Source organism: Gallinula chloropus (genome assembly GCF_964237585.1).
Source record: "Gallinula chloropus genome assembly, chromosome: 4".
In the NCBI taxonomy this organism is placed as follows: Eukaryota; Metazoa; Chordata; class Aves; order Gruiformes; family Rallidae; genus Gallinula; species Gallinula chloropus.
In genome coordinates, this window is record NC_140088.1 from 31949338 (window position 1) to 31976863 (window position 27526).

The 27526-nt window shown below is 39.2% G+C and overlaps 1 protein-coding gene across 1 annotated transcript in view; it reads right to left on the bottom strand.

The window, feature by feature from the left end:
- Positions 1 to 114: 114 nt before the first annotated feature.
- The window catches only part of DNAJC24 (DnaJ heat shock protein family (Hsp40) member C24), a gene marked incomplete at its 5' end in the record, with an annotated part of 36573 nt that continues 9161 nt past the window's right edge, over positions 115 to 27526 (bottom strand). The window contains 3 exons of the mRNA XM_084263659.1: positions 115 to 261; positions 796 to 864; positions 10635 to 10773. Of these exons, the coding sequence (XP_084119785.1) occupies positions 137 to 261; positions 796 to 864; positions 10635 to 10773 (333 nt within the window). The 3' untranslated portion in view covers positions 115 to 136. The remainder of the gene's footprint in view (positions 262 to 795; positions 865 to 10634; positions 10774 to 27526) is intronic.

Below are 27526 nucleotides of genomic sequence, written 5' to 3' on the forward strand. Positions count from 1 at the left end.
ATGGGCACACTGCCTTCCTTAGGCCAGGCTGAACTCATTCTCATAGTGCCTTTAACATGAGTGGTAGGGGATAGCAGCTGCTGTTTGTCCAGTCTTTTATAAAGCTTGTAGTTCTTAATGCGCGTGACTGAAACGATCATTGAAGGATCTCGATAACAAGCGAGCAGGTGTCACAACAAACCACAGATATTTCTTTGCTTTCGCTCTTGAAGACAGTGTAATTCCCACCACACCGGCATGAGAGAGTGTAACATTGCTCATCTGCCAAAAGAGAAAATGAAAAAGCCTTTACTGCTTGAGAAGAATCTAGAATTTCTTCTGGAGTTTTGTTCCAAAGCTGCTCTTACGTGCAAGTTGTGGTGTTTTATTGTGGGTATTGGTACCTGTGCTGCCGCTGTAAAAAGCTACTCCCAGCTGCTACGGGGTGTTCTTGTGCCGAGCAGCCAGGTCAGCACAAGTCTCTCTAAAACAGCCAATAATGAAAAGGTGCAATCAGTGAAACAGAGGGGTGTTCAAAGGACTCCAATATGGAGAATTCCTCAAGGAGAACTTGATTCTGACAAAGTACCAAGATCTTCAGAGAGCAAGTAAGAACAAACTAAGGGGTGACAGTTACATATATGACAGATCAAGGAAGGTGTTTCCAAACCAGACAGCTATCCCAGGAAAATATGGAGAAAAACTAAAAAAAGAACTTGGAATATGACAACAAAATGGACTAAGATAGAGAAAAAAACAGAAAACATTTACAGTGACAACGAAAGGCAGCGGGAACAAGTAGTAAGGGATTCCTACCTTCATTCCAGGACATGTCCTCAAGATAAATTTGGGCATGCAGTGGCCATTCTTTTGTCAGATTATCTTCTGAAAAGAAAACATGACAGACATTCAACCTTGGTAACATCCAGGTCCTTATTTCTTCCTCATAGATTAATAGCTCTATTACTAAGCAGTCAATCTGGCCCCTACTAGAAAGTTATACCCAGACCATGTTACCAGTTAAAAATGCAATTCTCTCAAATTTTAATTTGCATATCTGTATAAGCTGGAAACTGTCCTGCTGAAGCCAGGGGAAATAAATGGTGAAGGTGTCATACTGAAACAACGACACTATTGGAACCGGTGCTTTTGTACATCCCAAGCAATCCTGTGAAATTAGGGGCAAACACCTTAATACAAATGCCTTCTAAAAGCCCTGGCTGTAATTACACTTCCACAAGCTGGAATTGAGTGTCTCCTTGCCTGTGCATTTCACAAAAGCCTGAAGTTGGCAGACACCTCTCAGGAATACCTAGTCCAACCCTTCTGCATGAGCATGGTCAGCCCAGGACCTTGGACAGGCAGATTTTAAGTATCTCCACAGGTGGAGACCCCGCAGTCTCTCCCAGGCAACTCATTCACCTTTAGAAAAGAGAAGCCAAATAAAGTTCCCTCAAGCACAAAGCAGACGTTAGGGCTGCAGGTGAGATGAGCACTGAGGTTCTTGCAAAAAGGTGTTTCTGGCAAGAAAAATGAAAAACTTTCAGGGCAAGACTAATCCAAGTGTTCCTGTAGGACAGAGTCTCTCAGCGCAGACAGGAGGTAGGTCAGTTCTGGCCCCACACCCTGGAGATCTGTTGCCATTTGAGTCCTACATTCTTCCAACACCTGTGATCAGCAGGAAGTGAGAAGTGCACCACAGCTGAAGTACCAAATGCAAACGGTGCCCTACAAGTACAGATTTTTTTTCTCTTTAAATGTCTCAAGGCACTTGTGCTCCATCTACATATTCACACCAAGTTCTTTAGGTGACAGTACAGAATCACAGAATCACCTAGGTTGGAAGAGACCCCTTATATCACCGAGTCCAACCACAGCCTTGCCCTCACTCATCCACCTCTAGCTCATGTCCTTGAGGACTTCATCTGTACGCCTTTTACAGTTTGCCAACAAAATTACAAGTGAAACCTTGAAATATAATACAAAAAAAGGACACAATCCCCTTACAATTTACTACCAAAGACCTCCTAGCTGCTGCCTGACCCCTGGAAGCTCCACCACCCTGAATGCCATATCTTAAAGAACCAGAAATGCCTGAAAGGTGATCTTTAGCACACACAGAGAAATGCCTTAGATTTGGCAAGACTCAATCTTCGTGCTTATTTAAGGTTTAAATCAGGTTGTTAGATGTTCCTTCTCTTGGACCAGAGAGTCTTAAACCAAGTTTTATAGTTTAATAACATCAAGCTTTCTAGAGTATATAGTGTTGTCTGCAGCTTTCTATAAAAAGCTGGCAGTGAAGGAGTTTATTACTCCAGAACTAACTATTGAGCACATGTTGAAAAAGTCAGAGGCCCAGATTATGGTACGTTACTTTAATTCCCAAGAGCTCACCCCAGCAAGTCACTAGATCGTAAGCTACTCTGGATGGTCCCCAGCTGCTGCTGTGTAACTGCTCTGTGCTCTGCACTGACAAGCAGAAAGGGACACTGCCGCTACCTCCTCCAACGGTGTCCCAGAAAACCTGCCTGTCTCCAACCTTTATCTCAGCAGATAATGGAGGATTTCCATCTTTATGACCAAACATAATCAGATGGCAACCACCTCACTTTTCCAAAGTTGGTAACAGGTTTTAAACACTGAAGTAGTGACTCAGAACAGAAATGCATTAACAGTCTAAAAGTTGGTCTCACATGTTAACAAAGGAAAGCAAGACTCCTAACTTACAACTAAATAGTGTAAACTGCTGCAAGAGGTTTAAGGCTACTATTCAAGTATAATCCTAGCAAGAGCCAATCACAGCATTCTATACAGTTAATTATCTAAATTTAAAACCTAACTGACCTGGTTTGTTGCTTTTTAGGTTTTCTGTTTGTTTTTTAAAAATTGTTTCCTTTTCATAGCTCCATCAGTTTTAAAGGCATGGTATCATGGGTAGCAGCATTAAAGGAACGTACCAGCAGTGAAATGAGCCCCTTGCATTTTAACTATCTGTATGCATAACTGGGGAAGGACAAGAGTTAATACTTAGGGTTTTTTTAATTGGGCATTTTAATGGGACATTTAAAACCAGTTAAAAAATAACCAGAACAAACCACCAACCACCAAATATTAAGTCCTAGTCTTTATTTTGCAACTAAATTATTCTAACAGAAATGAAAAATCTTTGATAATGAGGCTCATCTAAATTAGTTTTAAGGAAGGGTTTAAAACAGATTGGACACGTTGGAAGCAATGGCAGAATCAACACAGCATCTTTGACCTCACCTTTGCAGAACACCTATTCTGTAAGGAAAAGGTCAGAATTAAAAGAAAATTAACCCACTCACACATAATACTCTAAAAGCAAAAAGCCCTCCAGCATGAGTGGAAAGGTGAAAGAGAATTGGGAGTTACTCTCTCAGTCGTCATTGTTGGGCTTGTTCTCAATTACATTCTAGTTACACAGAATAACAATGTTTTTCATAAGACCTCATGGGAATGTTAACTGCATGAAATGTCAAAAATAAAAGGTCAGATGATTTTAACTCCTGTGAAAGAGCTCTGATGTTACTTGGAGTTAAGTCTGGTACAGCCTTCGAGTGATAAAACACTCAAACAGGAATGGTGAACGTCCTAACGCACCCACAAAACCAGTCAGAGGCTTCTCCTGGAGGAGAAGGAATGATGTAGATTCCTCCGCCCTTTATTAAGGGAAGGAGGGGTGGGGTGGGGGGGTGGTGGGGATAGGCAGGTATCAGAACAAAGTCTGCCTGCCTACCTACCTTCAGGTTCTTCTCTCCACTGCGGTGGAAGAAGACAATTCTGTACCTGGGAATACTGTGAAAAAGGCAAGTGCTGCTTATTGCACCTGCTTTGATACTTGAAAGAAAAATTTACAAAGGAAAATGGTCCTGTGGTGTAGGAAGAACAGATTTTCCTAAGCCTCATTTATAGGTAGCAAAAAATTGAGCTCGAAAGAAACCAGGCTTTGTTATTTGGAATTCACAAATCAGGATTTCACTCAGAACACGTTTTACAGGATTGGAGGTGGAGGTCCGGGTCATGCCTTGCTGGTAGAAAATATAAAAAAGGGTGGATGGACCATAGGCCCCACAAAGAGAACTGGTGAGATGCAGAGTCACACAGCTGCCTGAAGTTTATAAAGCTACCTGTGAAGAAATTAAGGTGGGGGCTAAGGAAAAGTCTACCCTCTCTTCTATTCCAAACACAGTACAATGTGAAGCCCAGGAATTATAAGCAAACTTTATAATTTTATTACTGCAATTGTAATTTAAAAAATAATTTAATTAAACTATCAACAGGGAAAGAGTCCCATACACAGTACTCCCTGTGAATGGAGATTGTTATTTCTAAGCTGATGCTCAAGTCTGAGCGAGTCTTGCAGGTTCTCTCAGAACACATGAGTTTTCAATTGGCATTCCTGAATAAGTCTACAATCCCAGTGCGAAATCCAGTAACTGCCAGTTCTGCATGCTGCATTTATTTGCTTAGCTGGTTCAAGCAGGAGAAACTTATTTACCAAAGCTTTTTTATTTTGCAGCTCTCCTATTAAGTACCCTACCCAATCTAATAGAACTTAAGACAGCAGAAACCAATTACTCTGCTTATTTAAAAGCAGGGGCTCAGCCCAGTTTGAGTTCAGGGAGCTTAGAAACAGAACTACAAACCTAACAGCTGTCGTAGAGTGTGTCAGTGACTCTGGTATTTCATCTGCATCGCTACGAGTACGGCCACGACTCTCCCATTAGGGGCTCTCTGAAGCAAACCAAGGCTGACTTTCACCCCCTCGCTGGAGCAGGTGGTAGGTTAAGACTGGTACCGTCACCAGTACTGAGCTCTGCGGTGGCCTTACTTACACACATCTTCTGCTCATGCTCTAGAGCTCCTTGTACAACCAGGTGTACTTTCTGAAACACGTCCCTGAGCATACAGGGAAAACTGTGAAGACCTGACCATCCACCATACCTTGAAAACCAAGTTTTAATTCAGGAGGAGTACAGTCTGCCTGGCTTCGCCTTCTATTGGATCTGTCTGACAACAAGAGGTGAAAGGATTCTGCAGCTCCATTGTCTCAAGTGCAGGATCTAAGAAAACACTGGCAGGCTCATCAGAGAGGTTTATGAGCCTGCAATTCAAAGAGATTAAAAGGAAAAATCTACTGAGATTCTTTCAGGCTACAGAACAACATTAAATAACTATTAGCTGCTTGGTTCTGTAAAGCTTTACTGGAGCCCTTGCTGGGTCATTCAGAAATTGTAAAAGAGGAAGGCTATTTAAGCTTCACTTGAGGATACAATAAATATTTCTTGGGCTATTTAAGACTGAGTTTTAGGAAAAGGGCTGCAAGCAGTAAAAACCCTTTTGACAGTTTATGGTAATAGTAAAAATAGTCATAATACCTAAAAGATGTTCTTCACTCTCTATCTGTCATGTGTTCTTAGAGTTTTGTTTTTTTAAACCCAAACACATAATTAAAGATCTATTTTGTCAATCAAATGTTGTTCACAGTATTTACTCGGTATCAAGATCATCACAGTACACAAAACCTGGGTATTTTCAGAAGTTATGTTCTTTCTAATAGGCTGTTTAGTTTTTAAATAATTACTTAATTTTGCATCTCTTGCATTACTTTGACATTGTAAGAGTTACATGTTAATTTTTATTACCAAAAGCTATGATTGTTGAGCAATTACAAAAAAAAAAAAAGGAATAGTAACACTACTTCACTTGTAGCCAATGCAGATGAGAATTAAGCCCTCAGAGCTATGGAAGAGGCTTGTGTTGCAGCACTAGCTGCAGGCCTGCAGCCATGAAATCCATGGCTAGAGGAGGAGGGAACACTTCTGTCACTGCAAGAGCATAACTGGGCAGACTGAAAAGCCTGAAGTAACAACCACCTTAAAGGCTTATTGGTCAAAGAGTATGTTTTTAAAGAAGGAACTTTCTAAACAAGAACCAGCTAGGATATGCTGCATAATTTTTTCCCTGTCCTACATCAGCATAGCTAACTAAGGTCTTCAATTCTCATTCCCACCAGCTACTGAGAGCAGTTTTATGGGCTTTTGTCTTGCTTCTGCTTACTCTTGTAGCGGATTTGCAAGGCTATTCTTCTGGCATCCGGTTTACCAAATGACGTAAGACATCTTGGTGTCTGATACAGAATCATCACTTCACTGCTGGAGCAGGAGGGAAGCTGGACAAACGGGAAAGTGACCATCTCCCAGACAGTCTTTTCAGTTTCCCATACCAGGAGAGGAATGGGGAAGGAGCAGGGCAGGAGTGACCTTTGCCTCAGCTTGGGTTTTGAGATTCCTGATTTATGAGCACACCTGGGTAAGAGTCCTGTTCTAAGCCCGCAGTAAGCACATAACAGAGTGAGGACACATCCTCGGAGATCTTCTGGGTTTAAAACAGATTGGGATTGCCACTGAAAGCTGAATTAGCAAGGCAGCTATTTTGCAATAAGCCCTTTTAGGCTGCTGAAAGATTTGTGTCGTGCCCTGCTGCCTAAAGGAGGTACAGAGAGGGTAGAGCCAGACTTGATTTTTCTAAACATGCAATTTAAAAACAGAATCAGGAGGAGGTATGCACTGAGATGTGAAGGTTCCTACTGGTGATGACATTCTCCACCCTATAAACACTTGTACTTTACGGACTGCGTCCATCACCACATAAACACATACCATCCTGGATAGAACCTCAGTGGAGCCACACATAAAACACCCATAGATTTTTAAGTTTCTCTACCCTCTGCCCCCAAAACCTATGCAAAGTACCTGGCTTCAGTATCAAACCCAAATCAATTCCTTTGATTTGCTACACTGGGTGTCAGAAATTAATTGAAGTCACCAGTTTATTGATTTGTGGCCTATTATTCTTCTATCATTAGTAATTAAAAAGTAAAATCATTAGTAAAGTTAATTATAGATACGGCATTCCTCTGTATTTAAGTCAACAAAAACCCACAAAAGTTGCAGGGCTGCTATTGCAACAGGCCTTGAGAGAACATCGAAATGGGCTGACCAGGCCAAAGAGTGTACAACAAAGATTAAGTCCTGCTTTTAGGATGGAATGACCCAGTGTGCCAATACAGGCTGGCAGAAAACAGGCTGGAAAGTAGTTCTCCAGCAAACGGGACCTGGGCATCCCAGTGGACACAGGTCCAACAGAATCAGCAGGGCACTCTAAAGGAGGGGTGACTTATATTAGATGCAAAGAAGGAATTCTTCCCTGTGAGGGTAGTGAGGCCCTGGCACAGGCTGCTCAGAGAAGCTGTGGCTGCCCCCTCCCTGGCAGTGTTCAAGGCCAGGCTGGATGGAGCTTTGAGCAACCTGGTCTAGGGGAGGGTGTCCCTGCCCATGACAAGGGGTCTTGGGACTAGATGATCTTGGAGGTCCCTTCTAGCCCAAACCATTGTGATCTCATTGTCTACAACTACCTAATAGGAGGGTTTAAAGAAGACTTCTCAGAGGGCCACAATGGAAGGATGAGAAGTAAAAAGCAAAGTATGTCCTTGTATCCAACTTTATAGAAGAAAAAATTGTTTTAAATAGTTTTGGGTGTGGTTTTCCTTTGGGTTTTTTGGTTGGCTTGGTTTTTCTGCTGTGAGGGTGTTCAAAACCTCTGGAACTGACTGTCCAGAGCAGCTCTGGAATCTCCATCCTTGGAGACATTAAAAATTAGACTGAAAAAGGTCTGAGCAACTAATCTATGTGGACCTGCTGTGAATAGATGGACCTAGATCACCTGTGAAGGCCCTTTCCAACCTACATAATTCTCTGATTCTGTGAAAGGTTTTTTATTCCTTCAAACAGTGACAAAAGTGTGAATTTTCAGGGTTTAGATGACTTCTAATACGAAAAGCATAAACTGGCTGTTTCCAACTCACTGGAAAACTGGTAATTATTACCATCAAACTTGATGTCAACTGCATGTTCATCTTTTCTAAAAAAAATACAAAACCAAAGAAAACCATCTCAAAAGAAATCTGCTGAGGAAAAAAAAAGCCTATTCTCAATCAGTAAAGTGTTATGCTATGTTTTCTGCACCCCTCTAAATTTTTCACAGGGGTTAGAAGCAAAAGGTAAGAATATCCTTATATAATGGTGAATATGTCATTAAAGATATGATGAAACAATCAATTAAAACAAATTTTCACATAATACACAAAAAGGCAGTTCTTGTAACATTTCCAGACCAGACAGGCTCAGGTGAGTATTTGAGCCAAACCCCTAAATGGTTTGAGGTGTGTCCTTTCCTCTTTAATACTGTAGCCTGAAGGCACAAAAAAAACCCCCAAACCCCAACCCAAAGCATAGATCACTATGAGACCTTCAGAAAAATGCAGTGTTAAGCTATGAAAGCACACGTGCTCCTTATTCTCATTGATTCAAACAAATAGAAAATTAAAAACCATAGAGTCCCATAGAATTTCAACTTCTTAGAACTTTACTGGCCACTGAACTTCTGAGCCAAGTAGTTAAGATTTAGTTAGTAAAACACAAGGTACATACAAATGAAAATAATCTGTGCCACGGGAAAGACTACAGTGCAAAGGACTCCCTGCTGACTGGCATCCTTCAGTTTCTGCTTCCTAGGCTTTGCAGCCTTACTAACTTGCTGTATTATCTCTCTCATCATTGTTCCCCTTAGCTGCTGCCTCAATTCCTTTGTTTCTGTGAGCTTTTACAGCAGTGTCTACAAATCTGTCTAGAATCATGACTTCAGAAGCAACCTGACAGGCATCCACAGAACCAGAATTTATTTCACCATCATTTTGCTGCCAGGGAACACGCTGCAAAGAATGCAGCAACGCCACACATGTGTGTTACACGTGGCTTAGTTTGAAACACCAGGTCATGTGTGAATGGCACACTGTATTAAAACACACCTGTTCCATTACCAAATGCCTGTGGTACAATTTGGTTTATTCACCAAAGTTGGGTTTTGTTCTGGGTTTTTTTACAGAATCTTGAGATGGCTTTTAGAAGAACTCATCTGGATGCAAAAGAGAAAAGGAAAATCAACTCAGGAAACATAGATAACCTTTAAAATACAGTGGAATATATTTTGTCAAAACTAATTTATAGCAATGCCCTTAAATTCCATGGGAAAACAAGTAGCTTATTAAATTTTGATGTAGCTCTTGACTTCAGTAGACCCAACCTGACCCAAGCAAAATGGGACTTCATGGTCTGTGTTTAAGCTTTAACTCACTAGATACACAAAAGACGTGTAAAAATCTCTGATGTTTCTTTTTTCCTGTTCCTGTAGAGTGTGTGAAAATGGAAGGTGCAGCCAGTACCACAACACCGAGTGTACCGGGTAGCAGACATTCCTGGTCTGGCATTACATCCAGGCATTTAAAAAACAGTAAGCTGAAAGATGAGATGAAAATATATTTAAGTTTGGATTCTGTTTATATAACAAATTAGCAGGAGATCAATTTTTCTTCCATTTTAAAACCTATTTTTTCAGCAATACTGCTTTCACCCCTCCACCCTCTTTTCCAAAAACCAAAGTCTGCAATACAAGATTATTTAACTAGAGAATTCATACTGGCCATATACAATTATGTATCACTCTCTTTATCCTGCAGTGATGCATATCTGCCAGAATGACTAAGCCTTTGTCTCTCAAAGTTCTGGTATCCGCAGCGGCAGGGGAGTTAAAAATCAGCACAAGAGAGAAAGGTCTGATGGTGTGCCAATGTACAATGGAAGAGAATTCAATAACAAGCTGCAGAGACAGTGGGCTTTTATCAGACACATTCAAAAGTGGTGGTGGCTACACGTCAATGCTGGACCAGAGTGTGTTACTGCAGAGTGCGACTGAGTGTTTTCCCCACAGGCAATACACTATTATTGACTCCCCCCATTAACATGTAGGGTGGATATACATTTATTGAAGGTTCTAATGGAAGGCTGAGGGACTCCTATCCCGAGGCCAGAGCAGAAAGACAGCCTATCACTTCATGTAATGGTAGCCCATGTGTGACAGACCTGACCTACATTTCCCCCCTTCCTTTCTCACAACAGCCTGTCACTGTTTTAAGAAGCTATTTTCTGAGAGGTATAAAAAGAAATGCATGCCAGAGCTGCCTAGTTAATGTGTTATATTGGAATATTATTTATAAACCTGCTTTTAAAAAGACTAGTTTAGACTACAGATGAATTATGAAAGCTACCATAAAACCACACACACACACACACAGAGCTGAAAAGAACGTGTCTTAATGATTCCGAAGAGCTTATAAATCCACACCCAACCCCATGTATAAATGGATTAACGCCTTTATCTAAGACACTACAGCAGAATGTAGTATAAGACTGAGAACTGTGAACACTTAGTGAAGCTGCCTTAATAAAATAAAAAGGGCTTAGGTCTGCAATTAGTATAAATTTCGCATCCATTCAAGTTAATAGGAATAACGCCACCTAATGTTTTGTTGGAAGTAATTCACTGTTTCCCTACCTAATGTATGTGTCGCAAAAGGCATAAATAATGGATCCACATTTGAAAGTAGGACAAGAGTGAAAGAAACATTTGGTTCAGCAATAAACAGCATTTTAAAATACCATCTAACTACCACTCCCAGACCCTGCTTATTTAAAGAGCTGCTGCCACCACAGCACTCCTTGGCAGGAACCTACCACGCTGCTGCAGGTCATACTCTTTTTTTGTCTCTTCGTTGCCTAGAATTTTCCACGCTTGATCAATTTCGATGAACCTCTGCACGCGCTCCTCCACTTCTCCTGCCGGCACATCTGCCTCCTGTTTGTCTGGATGATACTGCCAATCAAAAAATAAAGAAAAGAAAAAAGTTGAGGGGAGTGGAAGCGAGGAGGGTGGAAGAGGAGCAATCAATAATGCATTTGATATTCAGTTAAAAGGACAGAGAAAAGGAGAAGGTTTGAGCTAAGGTGCCAGAGGAAGGGAGACACCGATGCTGGGCACAAGAGAAAACTGCCAATTTAATTAGACCACTGAAATGGCAACAAAACCACCAGTGGCACAAATGTCACCACGCGCACTGACGGCATTTTCTGGATAATTTGCTGATGGAATCATTGGTCTTATGGACCATTTACCTAGAGAGAGAGAGAGAGACTACCACAAACAGAAAGAGGTACATGCTGGGGACCGTGACACAGGAACAAGAGGAGGTGCTGTAGGTGCTAACAGCTCTTGTAATGTTTCACATCCATGATTTAAAACACCACCACTGTTTAGTTAAGGCTACTGCAGATCACTTGAATTCTGTATTACAGGTACCTGGCTTTAAAAGTAAATAATTTAAACTGTAAATAGAATATACATGGTCAGATATAAATGATAATACATGTAATTCTACTTTTGAAAACATGCCTCAACATCTTTAATTTCTTCCAGTTCAGTGAATCAATAGCCCTTCCAAATATTTAAAGTCATGGATCACTGGCTACAAAATTGTGTCATTTTAGTTAAGAAATGGTTATTCAAGGACATGGCTGCAAGAAATCCCACATTAAACAGGCAATAATAATTAAAATAACACATTTTCCTTATAATTAATACTACAAGTTCTGAACAGGGCTTTCTGATTTCGTTTTGGTTCAGATGTCTACTGAAAACGCACTATCAAAGCTCCATCTTCCTGTACCTTCAATTCACCTCTAGTTATTACTTAAAAAAAAAAAATAATCAATTGCTTGGTATAAGGGATGGACCAACAGGAAACAGCATTGAAGATGAGAAAGTTGCAATATAGTCAGGCCTATCAGCTGTTAACTGTGTTATAAATCAAGATATCCCTTATTCTGGAGCTTTAACTTCTGCCCTTTATACTAACATCAGCTGGGGCACTGAAAGGTACAGCTGATTTTAAGACCTAGAACACCTGTTCTACAAGTGTTTGAGCAGATTTCCCATTAACCTAATCCCTTTGGTCTAGTTTATAATTAATTTTGGAAAGGAAAGAAAAGGTTACTAGTATCATGCGTGCTTTGTAAAATTCAAGATTTAAAGGACCACTTCTACTGGAGTCTGTTTGCACACTGATGTCCGGATGTGTTGTTTGCACTGATGGGCATCACCCGGGTAAATCCCCTGTGCGACAACAAGAGAATGTACGGGAGGGACAAACATTAATCTTTGACCTCAAGCTTTTTCCACAGGAAATTCTCCATATACAAGTAGGTGTACCTGCAACCTCAAGTATTATGTCTGTACACACACGGGTGGTTTTGTTCCACCACAGGGGTGAGCACGTTGAAGTCGCCTCTGTGCCCAAGGCTGAGGACAGGCTTGCAACTTGCGCAAAATGTGGCTTAAGCACAGCTGCGATCAATCCACGAAGGTTTCTCTCTCTGAGATCCCTTTTTTTTTTCCTCTCTAAATGAAGGTAACAAAAAATTCTAATGTGCAGACAAAAAAAAAAATGTTGGTCACTGCATTCAATCATTGTATTCTAAATAGCTAATTAGAAAATGAGTAATTATACCTCCACTTGGTAGGCACCGAATTCAGTGTTCTGTCAGCACGCATCATGCTGTACTGTAAGAGCTATTTAAATGTGTTAGTTGTTTTCAAACCCGTTTTTCTGAAAACTTAGCCCTTCCAGTTGTATTAAATTTATAGCATTTTAACATCAGTGGTTGACCATATACCACATCTGTGAAAGAACATTAAAAAAACCAATCGATGCCCAATAAGTACACAAAGCAAAACAGTCAGATCACATCAAAGACTTACATGTTGTCCTTTTAGCAACGTGATTTTTTTAACAATTATATTTGAGGTATGCATCCAGCAGTTACTCCTCTAAGCAATGATTTTATCTAAAAAACAACCTGACATGTCATTATTTTAAAATATTTCGATGCTGTATTTAAGATCTGGCTCCACCCCAAATATTTAAGGGCTAATAATAACACCTAAGAAGAGAGAACTGCATGACTGCTGTGTATTTCACTCCAGGTGGATGATACTGGGTGTAAGCTTGTAGGAGAATGCTTACAAGCCGATACAACAGCCTATTGCAAGGAATATTATACCAGACCTCCTATCACTAAAACTTTGCCAGATTTGAGTGGTGCTGCCATAAAAATATGAGTCCCACTTTCATGGTTGGATTGACTGCAACACCAAACCTTTGCAGATAAAATATGCTATTTGTTTGCTTTACAGCTACATGAAAATATTACTGACCAACTGCCCAAAATGGCACTGACAATACGGCTTCTCTCCTGCCAAGAATGCTGAGAAATCACCCCCCCAACACTGGTGATGCTTTTCCTTTGCTACACCAAAACTTTGCCAGACTTTAAAATAATTTTGGACTATATTGGAATTGGTTAGTGAAACACAGTAAGTCACAAATCTCCTAAAAGTACTTTGGAAAAACAATCATTGGCACAGAAGAGGCTACTGTTCAGTTCTTAAAGTGTGCAGAAAATCCATCGTTCTTCAGATTTATCATTTAACTTTTAAATCCTTTCCTGTAGATCTGGGCAATTTAACATTTGTAGCAGGTGCATTTTTTAAATGTTCAAAAGGCTACAATTTCATGTAACTAATAACTATATGGTAGGGGATCTGCGAATTAACACCCCCCTGTTTTGGTATCCATGCTTTTTGAAACTGTTTGCTCATTCCTGTCTTGCACTTGCTCCTCTATTACCACCCAATGCCTTAAGTAGTCCACATTTGCCCAGGAAAGTGGTCGAGTCACCATCCCTGGAGGTATTTAAAAGGCGTGTAGATGTTGTGCTTGAGGGCATGGTCTAGAGGTGGACTAGGCAGGGTTAGGCTGTGTGGTTGGACTCAGTAATCTTAAAGGTCTCTTCCAACCTAAGTAATTCTATGATTCTACAACAAGGAAAATCCTCAAACTTCTGCTCTTTTACTCTGATCTCTCCACCCCCCCAACTTGTTTAATTTGAATTCTTTCTGTATTGACTCCCTTTCCCTACTCCAGCTTGCTGATCAAAATCCAAGAATACCTACTTGTAGCAAAAATCTCCTCTCAGTTCAATTGCCCATACTGTTCTCTTTCATCTCCAAGCTGTCCTCTCTGCCAGATGTTTTAGACCCTGTTTGGCCAGCTCAGACACCAGCCACAGAGAGCACCTTATCCAAGTTTACACCAACCCACCAAGAGCTGAAATTTAGAGAGAGTACTCTAACGTTCTCCATCAATGCTTCAGACATTAGCCAACCATACTCTATTTTGGTATCTTGCCTTATTCTCACTTCTGACGTTCTCCAGCATCGCCTTCAGAGCAGCTGCCTCAGCAGCACCAGAGGTTTGGTTTTGAGGGAGGTGAAATACGATGTATGTTTCTGATGCCCTCCTCCTTCCCCATTCAGCTTTATTTCTAGGTTAATCTTGGCTGCAACCTCGTACAAGCTGTGTGATGAAAACAGACAAGCCTGTTTTCTACTCGGCCGATCTCCTTCTCAAACTGAACCATTGTTCATCTCTCTCCCTCTTTGCATCCAGCTGTAAGTTCCTACTCAAAATGTTAGAGGCCCCACAATGTCTCCTGCAATATCACTTCTCAAAGCCTGTGCAAGTTATTTTTGTGCCATTCATACCTGCCACCTGAGCATTATTTTCAGCGGCATTACTGCACTTGGGATATATTTAAGTGTCTCTGGTTGTACATATTTATTGTTTTTAGGAAGCATTATTTCTATAAAAATAGCTTCTCTCTGAGCACTCATGAGTTTTGAACACACTAGGAATTTTACTAACGTGTTGCTACTTAATAGGACTTTATAAAACCAACAAAGGATATTTTCCCGAGTCTGACAGAGGGAGGGGTGGAAAGAGGCAGGTTAGAGATGCATGCCCAACCTGTTTTTCCTTTTTCATACCTCCACTTGAAGGTATTTACTAACTTCCTTCCATTACTAGAGGCTGCCTGGAATTTGTATCACTTTACAGCATATGATGGTGTAAGCTGCAAGTTAGAGTTGAGTATTAAAAAAATAAACTGATAATGGAACAGTTCATCTGTTGATTAAAAGATGATGAAACAGTTCATCTGTTGACTATAAAAAATACCTGTACACGTACATGCAATACTGCTCGTTCCCCTAATGCAACAGCTTCCTTAAATGTCACATCGTCACAGTGTTTCTTGTGATCTCGGGCTCTTTGTGCTAAGGGTTAATCTTTACAATTTCTGTTTGGTTTAGTTTTTGCCATCACACGAACCCTGAAGTCCAAAGCTCAAATGAAAAACAATTTAAACATTATCTGTTGGAAGACTTGGTGAAATTTTTAGTTCTGCAGGAAAACAGAAAAGCAGGCTAACACTAACTTATCCTCATACCCTTTTCAATTACAGCATCATAACTCTACCTTTCTAAAACAACTGTATTGAATTGTCTTATTTTTAGTATACATTTCAGCAGTTTGGGTACAGCGACCAGCACATCACCTGGCAAACATACTCTGAAACACAGACACAGACTCAGTTCATACTTATACAAGTATGCACAAATTTAGAAGTTTTTTCATGGAACACCTTAGTTTAGGTAAATTAATTAGTATTTCATTACATTAGCCTTTCATGCCTACTACAGATTAAAACACAAGCAAGCAAGCAAACATTCTAGCTCAGAAAAAGTGGATTACACTAGAAGTGTAAACTATGAAAATTACTTGAGTTCTGTCATATATTGATAGGGCTCTGAACTACCTACTTGTCTACTACTTTGTTACTGATTCTTGCAGCCAATATGAGCACTGCTTTATATAATTAGCCAACACCCTCAGAACAACAGTTGGAAACTCTTGCTTTTACATTGAAATCATCATTAATAATCTCAACTAACAAGTCAAGTAAACCAATCCCCAAAATTAAACCTCATCACCTCCCTCCTCCTCCTCTTAGGAAACTCTGATATTTTTATTTACATAGTGTACCACACACATGGCTTTCACTCACAGTGTCTGTGTAACAGCTTGGAACACACTACAGCACATTCAACGGCTATATTCTTTATTTCTTCCCAGGTCATACCGCATGAAGTTTGGTCCCTTTTGCAGTTTAAGAATTCCAAAATTAATCCCTGGGAGTTAATGAAGACTATTTAATAGTATTCCATCTCAACAGCAGTACCAGCAGCCCTTAAGAACTCTCATACCACAAGACAAGAAACTATATAAGATATATGGTTGAGCACATCAAGGAACACAAAGGTGACACGCTAAGGTCCCTCTCCTGGTACAAGTTGCTTAACATTATGCTATAAAAGTAATAGGGTTGATAGATTTTAATCAAATTCAAATTAGCAAGCAGAAAACCTTTGGTTAAATCAATTTCATGTATGTTTCTTATTGGCACTCATGAATTTATTTTTCAAAAGAACTTTAACATCATTCTCAGTGGGTGTTCTAATGTGACTTACAGGGCGGGGGGGGTGGGGGGGGAAGAGGGAGCAGCACAGAGGCACAGGCTTTACACTAAATTTGTAATCTCTGGCTAAACTGTGGAATACACAATAACTGCTAAATATTGTCAAACTTTTACTTGTAACTCCTTTTCCACATGACAAATTGAAAAGGTTGATTATTCAGAAAAGGTTAAAGAAGTACTGTTCCTTCTCAATTACCACTCCATACACTGCCATGGTTATTTTGCCTCGTCTATAAGGGTATTCACTTTAAAAACCAAAGATGCATGCACTGAATCCCCAATGCTTGATTTTCCAGGAGAACCACTACCACCTTCATAACTTAAGCCAAAATTTGGAAAAACGCTTTAATTTGCTACTGTGTTATTTAACAGCTAACCATTAAAGAACCTCCTTCCCCTACAATCACACAGTTATAGATTGAGCCTATCTAACATGGAAGCTTTCTATTTTCTCTGAGGTAAACCAAGTAGAGCAGCTTTAAATTTTTTCCAGAGTTAAAATACGGAATATTCTCTATTTTTTATGGCTTTGTGAGCCCTACTTTCCAATATTTCATGCAAGGCTGTCAAACATTTGCAGAAATCTTCAGCAGCAAATAAAAAGTAATATGAAAAGTATAAACCAGACATGGCTGCATTAAATCTTGACCCTCTCTCCCAAGATAATTTCAGGGAAATATTTTAAGACTGTTTTATTATTATACACATTTTAGCTATTTTGTATGAGAAGCCATTCTTAAGGTTATAAAATTCAAAAGTAAAGACGGACAGAGAACAATGATGAAACCATTAAAGCTGAAAAATTAAAGAGACTATTACAGACTTACTACCGCCAGTCAAAGTAACCACTAAGCGGTCAGTACTATCAATGGTTACAACAAAACAGATTTCTAAACCACCATATTTTTTTAAAGATTTTAAACTCTGAAATTATCTTAGACTCATGCAATCACGTTGTTAAATTAACAAGTTTAAAGAAGTCTTGAATTCCTGCTTTATTTCAGAAGGGGATGTGTGCCTATATATGAACAAGGGATATATTTAAGGCCAGAGATGTGCCCAAAGGTCCTGCGTATATCAAGTCAAAAGATTTTAACATGGTGTTACATTCATGCATTCAAGCACTCGTGCTTTTGTAGGACTATGTCTAATGACTAATTCTAAGAGGTAAACAAGAGTCAGCAATAGAAAATTAACACCAACATTTAACATGATACCTCTTTGCATGCTTCCCCCTTTCTCCATGGTCAGCATACAGTAGGCTGTAATGGTATCATAGCTACTCTGGGCTTCACGTAACACAGCCAGAAATAAGATTTCCAGCCAAGTGTGAATTACTGTAAAAGTAACAGAAACCCACAGTTCTCATGACCTACACTAAAACTACAATACCTCTGGAATTTGTACAAATATCTGTATTTATATTAAAAAAATAAGCAGTGGTGAAAGACACTCAGTAATGGTCAGGGAAGTGGAATTCTACCCAAATGTTACAAATAGACCGTCGCTGTGTATCTGGTGATTTGTTTCTACTGTTTTTGATGAGTGACAGAATTGAATTATCATCACCACGAGAAGAGGTAGAAGATAGGAAACAGGGTTGGCTGGATTAACACTGCAAAAGTGGAAGTCACCCTGAATAAGCACTGGATAATATGAGGTAGCAGCAGTACACAACAGTGACAGCCACTTCTGCTGAAAGGAGAGTTAGATGAATGACAGCCAGTGGGCACAAGAGTTGGATACCACACTGTTCAGAAGAGAACAAGGAGAGGGGCAAAACATTAGAAGCAGCTGGTTGAAGAGAGAAGCCCAAGCCATTATATTCAAACATGGCCAGACATCCAGCAGGAAGGGTCTGACTCCTTACTGGGATTGCAGAGATTGATACCAAGCACTTTTAAAAGTCACTTTATTTTTTTTGGGGGGGGGGGCAGGGGGGGATGTTCAATCTGTTTATTCTTATATCAAAAGGTCAGAATTAAAGAGGCCAGGTCAGAATTGAAGAGGCCACATATTCAAACCCCAGAATTGTAATCATCTGAGTCAATATATACCAGTTTATTTGGTTAGTAAGTCTAAACTGTTACTTATTCCACATTGTTACATAATTCTAATTTTCAAAATTCTTTTAAAGATAAAATTGGCAGAACAAGAAATCTTAACACGAAGAGTTGGTCTACACAAAGCTCAGTAACTAACATGTTGCTGACAACAAAATGCACAAATCATTCCCAGGATGTCCCTTGCAACATAACAAGCTGCATCCTTTTAACAAAACAAGAACAAAATGCAGGATTTAACACGAACATAAGAATCAGACACTATGTTTAAAAACATTCCTCACGCTTTACGCAACATCCATACATTATCCCCGTTAATTGTTATTATCTACAGGTTAAGCTAACGAGGTCAGGACAAAAACTGTCAAGTGTTCTCATCTGACAGAAGTATTCATAGGTTCATGCAAATTTGTCTGTAGACTACAAAGCTCATCATAACACTTCATATCATATTAAAAGGAAGCCACAAGACAGTCAACATGAAGAAAAATATTAACCAGCTATTTCCTATTCGATTTCCAACTGCAGTCCCAATTCTTGTTACATTTCCCTGCCTTCAAAAAAAAAAAAAAAGAATTCTGAGTAAATTTAATGCCAGGCTGTTCAGAGAAAAGTCCTTTGCCCCTGCTTACAATATATGTAGTAAATACTAGTTTTTACAGGGACTTGCCAATAAATCTCACCCTCTGACACAGAGTGTCTGTTCATACTCAGTTTTTGGCCGCTCTGCCACAAATGCCAACAAAGGGACCAATTAATGAAAACTTTCTTGATACATTCCCAGTGGATGAATGTCCGCCTTGCAGAAGGTACCTTGACAACACTCATCTCACACAGGCCAAATGGTTGCTCTGTGGTAGCAATTAAGACACCACCAGCCTTGGCTAGATTTAAACCAACAACCAAATCTGTGTAGATCTGACCAAATGCTCACAGAAATCTGGAGAAATTAACTGCTAAACAAGGGCTGGATCGGGTCATATAATTGCATCCATTTCCCTAATTATCTACAAAACATGTAGACATATAAGATATTACAATTCTTAAAACAAGATGCCTTAATCTGGCCACAATGTTTAAGCCAGGTCTATAAATATCTAAGAAATCAACACTTCTAAATAATTTTAAGAATTAAAATCACATGGTAGCCTGACATTCTCTGTATTTGTACTACTTTTTTTTCCCTTTCTCTCTCTCTCTTTCTCTCCCCAGAAACAGCCAGTGTTTAGTCTTCATATTCCTATAGCTTTAGAATCAAGTTTGAACAATTAAGCTTAGTACCGCATTGCTCCTCCTTCTAAAATTACACTTGGAAAAGGAAGAGTTTTGATCTAGAAGTGCCTATCTGCACGCCTCTTACTGCAAACTGTGAACATGAGAGATGAGTGTGATAGCTAGTGGAAAAACCAAAGTTCCTACTGACTTCAAGTTTCTGACAAAGGGTAACCCCCTTCCTGAGATCTCTGTCCTCAGGCAACGGAAAGCATGGCTGGTCAAGACCCCAGACATCATGATCATTACCACAAAACTAGGCATTCTGCTTCTATTGCTCTCATGGCTCAGTAACTTTCTGTTTAGAACTATTCCAGATATTAAACTTGTTATCTGAAATACTATAGGTAAGCTTAACAGAATATAGGGGAGTAGGTTCCCCACCCCACACCCCAGCAAAATGGTGCATTCCCAGTATGTCATTACAAGGCTTGTACCAATATTTTAATCAATGGCTGCATGTATTGAAGGTTCCAGATTAGCTGATAGAACACCAAAACATAAAGCTTAACAGTCTCCCTGCTGGACACAGCACAAAAAGTGAAGTACATAATGCAATTACAACACTCCGGAGCTGTGTAATTACATTTAAAGTTAACACTTCTGCCAATTTTACATACGTGGTCACGCTGAATACTTTAAGCCACAAATCCCTATCAGCATGTCATAGAATTAACACACATATTTAGTATTACCTACACCATGTATATAACACCTCTATTTGAGCAATCAAGCACACTGACTCCAAATGATCGTGCACTCTGGTTATGGGCAGCATGATAGGCAGGTTAACACCAACACAGACTACCTGTTAAGCTTTAGGGCTGAACTCTCCTCTTTCTTGCAGAATCCATTGTCATGGTTGTAAATGAGAACACAGTCTGAATCATAACATCATTTATTAAACTGGAATTTAAATTTTTGGATAACTAAGTTTACCAAAAGTGTATGTTTTAGCCACCTGTGTTGGGCAAGAAAGGAGGTGGACTTGGCCCCCACCCTGTGGCACTCACTGAAAGGTTACAGAAAGAACCCATGTTCCAACTTCACCAGCTGAACTCCAGCTGATTTAGGGCAAGATGAAAAAACACAAAAGTAGTTTATAAAACTGTGATGTATTCACTAAAACAAAAATTCTTGCATTTTATTAAAACAAAAAAGCTTAAACTGCAAGATGAAATGAATTCTTTTTGAAAAAATAATGTTTTTATCATGTAAACACAGGAGGAGGGAGACTACTGAATTAACAATCAACATATTTTACACAAATGAATGGAGAAACCCCTACTGACCAGTAACCAAATAACTCTGGCAGTACTGCCTTGATAAACTCAATGTGTTTTTCAATTCAAGATTTCTTTATTTTCAACTGAAAAACTATTACAAACTAGTGTGCAACAGAAAACCAGTTAGTGTGGAACCTCCGAGTTTTGTGGTGCCGCTACCTGCTCTTGGATTAGAACGATTCTGCTTGCCATTCTATCACAGGAGCTATCAGGAAATCTTACTGCCCTGGTATGTATTTCTTACTACTCCAAAAAGCAGGAAGAAAAACTACAGTTTTATTTAAAAGAAAACCCCAAACTATTTCATCTAGTTCCATAATTTTCTGATCACCTCTTACCTAAAGAAAAGGCTATGTTATTTTTAAGAGCAAGACTTGTACAAAACTGAGGGTCTATACTTTGATACATGTTCCTTCTAAGTATGTCAATTTTTCCCCAAATTCTCAGTGGAAAGCGAAATTTTTCAGCAATAAAGATCTCCTTCACTGGAACCATGCTGAAATATTCTTTTTTTTAGCTTTTCTACAGGCTTATTTTGCATAAAAAGGTCTTGTATAGGAGCTACCCTGAAGCAACATTACACTCTGGGCTCTGTGGCCTACATGGTTCATCAGGTACTAATTAGATAGCATGTTCTGTCAACACTTTCTTGCTCTTCTTCTATTAACTGATCATCCTGCCCAATTAATGCCATGCAACACCAGTTCCATACTCCTTGAGATCCTTTACCTGTGAGAAACAAGCATGAAGGGGAAAAGAACCTCCAAAAGGGTCACGAGGTAACCACACTTATCTAAGATCTGGAGTGACAGTAACACCACTATGCTGAAAGGTTAATTATGTTCCTATTGACATTCTCTTGAGACCAAGCTTGGTTTTTATATAATAAGAAAAAAAAAAAAAGAGTAAACACAAATGTAAAAACATACTTCATCCAACAGGCTATATTAAATTTAGAGGTGGTGACAGATCATGAAAAAGGCTCCAAAACTAAACTCAGCCATTAACAGCATATTTCTAATCTGAGTATTTGCAGTTAAGATTATCACTGCTAGCTTCTGTGCATCAGAAAACAAGCCATAAATACTGTGCAGAAACTACAGTATGCTAATCCCACCGATGCATGCAAGAGTCCAAACAATGGCTGCCCTTACTCACATACAGTTAGAACAACCATAAATCAGCATTTAAGAAAAACTATATAGAAATTAAATACATGCTTTCTCCATTTATTGCACTGCACTAAAGACTGCAGAAGATAAAGCAAACGACAAAGCAGCTGCCAAATGCAACACACTACTGCCACCTAATGCTTACTAGAAGATCACATCAAAACCAACTCATTGTTTCTCTGCATCACTAGCATGACGAAAAATGGACACCAAAGCAAATAAATTTCACTATCGTTTTTAAATATCTGCTCCACCTTTCCTCCCCACAGGCTAAATGATGCGATTGTATCCTTTCCTGTATACAGAGATTAAAACGAGCAAGGTAGATACTCGGTGGGTAAATAAAAAACAACAGGAATGTAATACACACACTTCATTAGGATACTCACATTCAGAAGCACATTCACTAGGTCAGGTTCCACATTTGTTTACATTTTTGTAGGCTGTCCCCTGCTAACTAACTAGCACCATTCACTACTGAAAGGCTTCACATGGCAAGTATTCGGTAAGGGGGGAAAAAAAAAGAAGAGAGGTGAGTTCTTATGTTAGAACAGTACAAACCAAGAGAAGAGCACCTTCGAAGTAATTATTTCAGTGATCTGGCAACAAAGCACTCTCTCTGAAACAAGAGGCTTGTTCACTTCCATAAACAGAATGATTCCAGGTCTTAAACTTGCCTGCCTAGCCTACAAAAAACTCTTTTCAGCATGTTCACTCAATTGGCAGAAGTTAGCAGGGAACGTGGAAGTAACCTGCTTCTTCCACTTGCAAAGAGAGACAGAAAGTGAAGAGTTAGTTCCTTGTGACATTCAATCTTTTCATACAGAGATTTAAACTTCCTCAAAGAACATTTATCCAAAGACAGCTGGACAAAAGAGCAAGGAATTTATCTTCTGGATTCATTACTTCAATCCATCTCTTCTGCCTTTTCTTCCCCAAACACAATCAATCTTTAAGCTTTTTAACAACTTTATCCTTCTCTTACCTGATCCTGTTATCTCCTCTGACACTGATTCCAGCCTCCACTGTCCATCTCCAGGATGACACTTATTCATAGGAAAATGTTCCTCATTTAAGGAAAAATTTAAAAGACAGTTTCATTTTCCTTCTAATATCTTATACTATATCCATTCTACGATGTTTTTCTAATGTTGCTCATGGTGAACCAGCTGGTGAAAACCATGTCCATTCTTCTCCCTTTTTCCTTACAGTCTCCCATAATCAGAAATTGTCATGTGAGTATCAACCTGAGCTTCCCACATGATATTCAGCTGCTTGCATGTTTTACAAACATTATTAATCTTTTCCATACGTTCAGGACAGCGATAACAACACCCAGCACAGAGTATCTCCAGCTTGAGACAAGTAAGAACCATCAGAACAGAAATATTTCAGGTATTAATGCTGCTAAACTGTTACCGTAAAGAAATATGTGCTGGGACTCAAGTTATTTGCAGCCAAACATCATCAAGACAGCATACAAGAGTAAAACAGTTTTCTTCCAGAACATGTTATTCATCACACAATTAATATTTTACAGAAAACACCCAACGACCTAACTTGCTATTTTAAACATAGCCAGAAAAAAAGAAGTTAGGATTAAAAGTACACAGCAACATGCAACAGTTATGCAGACAGCATTCAGTAACAGCTGCACCACAAAAACACAGAGGATAATACAATCCAGTGCTGTAGATTCTTGAAAATTACTAGAGTCCTCTAAAATGGAATTAAAAAACCCTAAAAATCACAGAATAATTTATTCTGTCATGAACTCATCAATTCACATCCTGGATTTTATTTATTTTTAAGTTATCTCCCTCAAACATAATTTAAGTTTCCTAAACTTTCTCTCTGATTAAGCCAAGAATTTCACCACAACATTTTTTTGCACATTTACATCATACAGGTTGATAACCTTAATTTCTTACCTGAGTTTTGATTGGTTCTATTATTCACTGACAAAAGATTAAGATTTTTGCCAACTCAGGCATGAATCGGAGCTAAGAGCCATATAAAACATCTGAAGAATGATCCACTTTTCCTCCTCTGTATTTAATATCTACTGCTAAATCATCTTCTTTAGCATACTTGTTTTATATATTTAACTGCAGTAACAGCAGGATTGCCACTGTAATTGTTACTATACTTCTATGGAAGTAACTTTCACCTTCCAGAGTAACAGTCACTTTCAATTTGATGCTACTTGTAAAAGTCCAGTGATTGCAGAGCTGGTCTTCCACTAAGAAACAACTTTTAATTAAATAATTAACTAAAATTTTAAAGAAAAAATACTTCATTCTCTGCAGTAAAGTCTACACGTTATATCAGGGATCACTGGAATCCTCTTCTAATTGCTTTTATCATGGTACTATAGTATTATGACAGCACTATTTTGACCTTACACTCTCTTGAACTTGTCCTAATTTCTGACAGTAGGTCTCTGCTTGTTCAAGCTAGCACTCCACAAATCTGCTATGCAAAAGCACTACAGTTCCTCCTAAATAAACAATTGTAGATTTTTTGTTTAAAAACTTTCTCAACATGAGAGAAATGACCTACTGCATCAGCATGGGAAATGGACACGTTTCTGCAGCAGCAATAACTAACCCAAGTAATAAACTCTTAGTCCTTTCACTGCCTATTCCCCTGTCTCTGGAAAGATCTAACCCCATTAGACTGAAAAGTAATTACCACACATAACTTTCATATTAAATGTTCACACTTCTCATCCTTTTCAACTCTCCAACAAACTTAATGCTGAAATGAAACGCAGAAGTTTCAGGTTTTAGTAACAGAAAATCAACTCTTGTTGTATAAATAGAAGCAAAGATTAATTTGGCCAACAAAGGTATAAAAATGAGAGAAAACAGAACCTACGGTTACCCGAAAAATACATCTGTAAAAACAGCTTCTCCTTCCCTTTCTTCTGCTTCCATGGCTCCTTATTTTCTTATGAAGAGCCACCCAAAAGCCTCAAAAGCTACAAAAAAAAAAAGTATTTTGGAAACTACTCTATAGAGTGGAAGATAAAGCGATAAAAATGAGGAAAGAGATAAAACATTTTAAAATTTACAGGAGTATAGAAGTAAAAAACCAGAATTTTTAAAAGCTTCTTTTAAATTTCTTGCCCCTGTGTTCACAGTTTACACTGTAAAGTGTCACATTAAACGATATTCCACTACTCAGGCATGCATTAATGAGACTGTAGTCATGCAATAATGCCAGTTACACAAACTGTTTAGGAAACTACTTGTGGTTTAACCCCAGCTGGTAACTAAGCACCATGCAGCCACTCGCACACCCCTCCCACCCCAAAGGGATGCGGAGGAGAATAGGAAAAAACCCCATCACAAACCACTTCATGGGTTGAGATAAACACACTTTAAAAGGATAAAAAAATGAATGAAAATTATAACAATAGTAACAAAAACTAACAGTAACAAGTGATGTTCACACCACCTGTGGAAAAACACCCCAATGCCCAGTCTGCTTCTGAGCAGCGACCACACCTGCTGCCTGGCTTCCCCCAGCTATGTACAGAGCACGAGGCTCTGTGGTACGGGATATCCCTTCGGCCAGCTGGAGTCACCTGTCCTGGCTGGGCTCTCCCAGGCTCCTCTCCTCCTGGCAGATGTGGGAACCTGGGAAGTCCTCAACTTACAGTGGACAATACAACTACCTAGCAACCGTTAAAGACATCAGTGTGCTATCAACACTATTCTCATACTAAATGCAGTAACATAGTTTTCTTCCTATTACGTGGCATAGTGCCATCCATCCCTGCTGAAGCCAGGACACTAGTTTAGGCAAGTGCTACTTCCACGTGAAAGTAAACCCCAGAATCCTCTGCTGTATTATAAAAAAACCAAACCCAGAAGAAAACCCCAACAAACAATGAGGGTTGCTTAGACTACTGAAAAAAAGGGGCATGAATTTTCCAGTTGACATCTACAGTACTAGATGAAGGAAAACCCACAGGATGCTATTTCTTGGCTGAGTAACATATGGCAGAAGGGCAGGGACAAGCAGTTAGGGGCAGGAGCCTTCTGCTTTCACGGTAACTTCCAAACCATGTACACTATGTATTTTCAAATTCATTTGGAATACCTAAAACTGGACACTTCAAAGAGGTCAGATATAAGGATAATGCAAAATAATCGAAGTCCCTAAGGCATTTCAGCTGCAGAAGTCACGGTGGAAAACAGGCCTTGAAGGACAGAGAACTTATTTTTTAAAAATTACTTATTAGCGACCACATTTGTAACACTTGCATAACACCTCAAAAGTGGCAGGGTGTTTCATGTTTGGTTTTGGTTGGGGGTTTCTTTGAGGGTTTTATTTTGGGTTTTTTGTTTTCACCCCTTGTTTTCTTTAAAATATTTCTTTCAGCTTTCTGTATCTCAATGAGCAATACATACAGAATGCCTACACTATTTGAAGCCATCCAGCATCTCAAAGTGACAGGTTGGGCCCCAGTCAAATCATAACTTTTAAAATGAACACAAGGGCTGAATATTAATAGAATTTAGCACTCAGTTTAGAAAACATTTGGGTGCAAAACCCATAAAGAAACCAACTACCTAGTGAGGCAGCTTGAGACACACATTAGTAAACACGGTACGCTGTCCAAATACAAAGAGAGAAGCACCGCAGCCCGATGTACAGACACCACTTTCATGTCTTAAGCAATACTGAGTAAGTGTAAAATATCTTGGGAAATGTCAACACTTTAAATCAGATGCCAGGAAGTATGCTATGACTATGGCATAAAGAGTCCATTTCATTAGTATCACACTAGTATTTAACACCTCCCCCCCAACAAACCAACAAAAACCCTCCAGAAAACAAAAAATAAACCACACTTCAAACCCACAAGGGTATTCACTTACTTAAAAATGCCACAGCAACCACACAATTCCAAACATAACCCACAGAATCACATAAGCTTTGCATCTAGTTTAGACTAGATGATGGCCACCTTTGTGTCTGGTTTGATCTCTAGTTTGGTGCTAACTTAACTTCAAATTTGAGGTTGGTCACAGGAGGCAAATTTCTCCATTTGCATTACGTAAACAACTTGGTGTGTCCTCAGTGCTACCAGAAGGACATACTTTCCAGAACACTCAAGGAAATTGTGACAATAACATACTCCCCTCACTTTGCAGAATCTCCTACTGTGCCTTTAGCTACTGATATTTAATAAGCACTAAATATAAACGTTCTAAGCCTTCATAGAAATTCCTCATTTTAGCAAGGAATAGTCAAGAAATGGAGATGAATAGGTAAAGTCATCACTTATGACCTATCAGTAACCGTAGGGGAATAACCCAGTGTTTTCA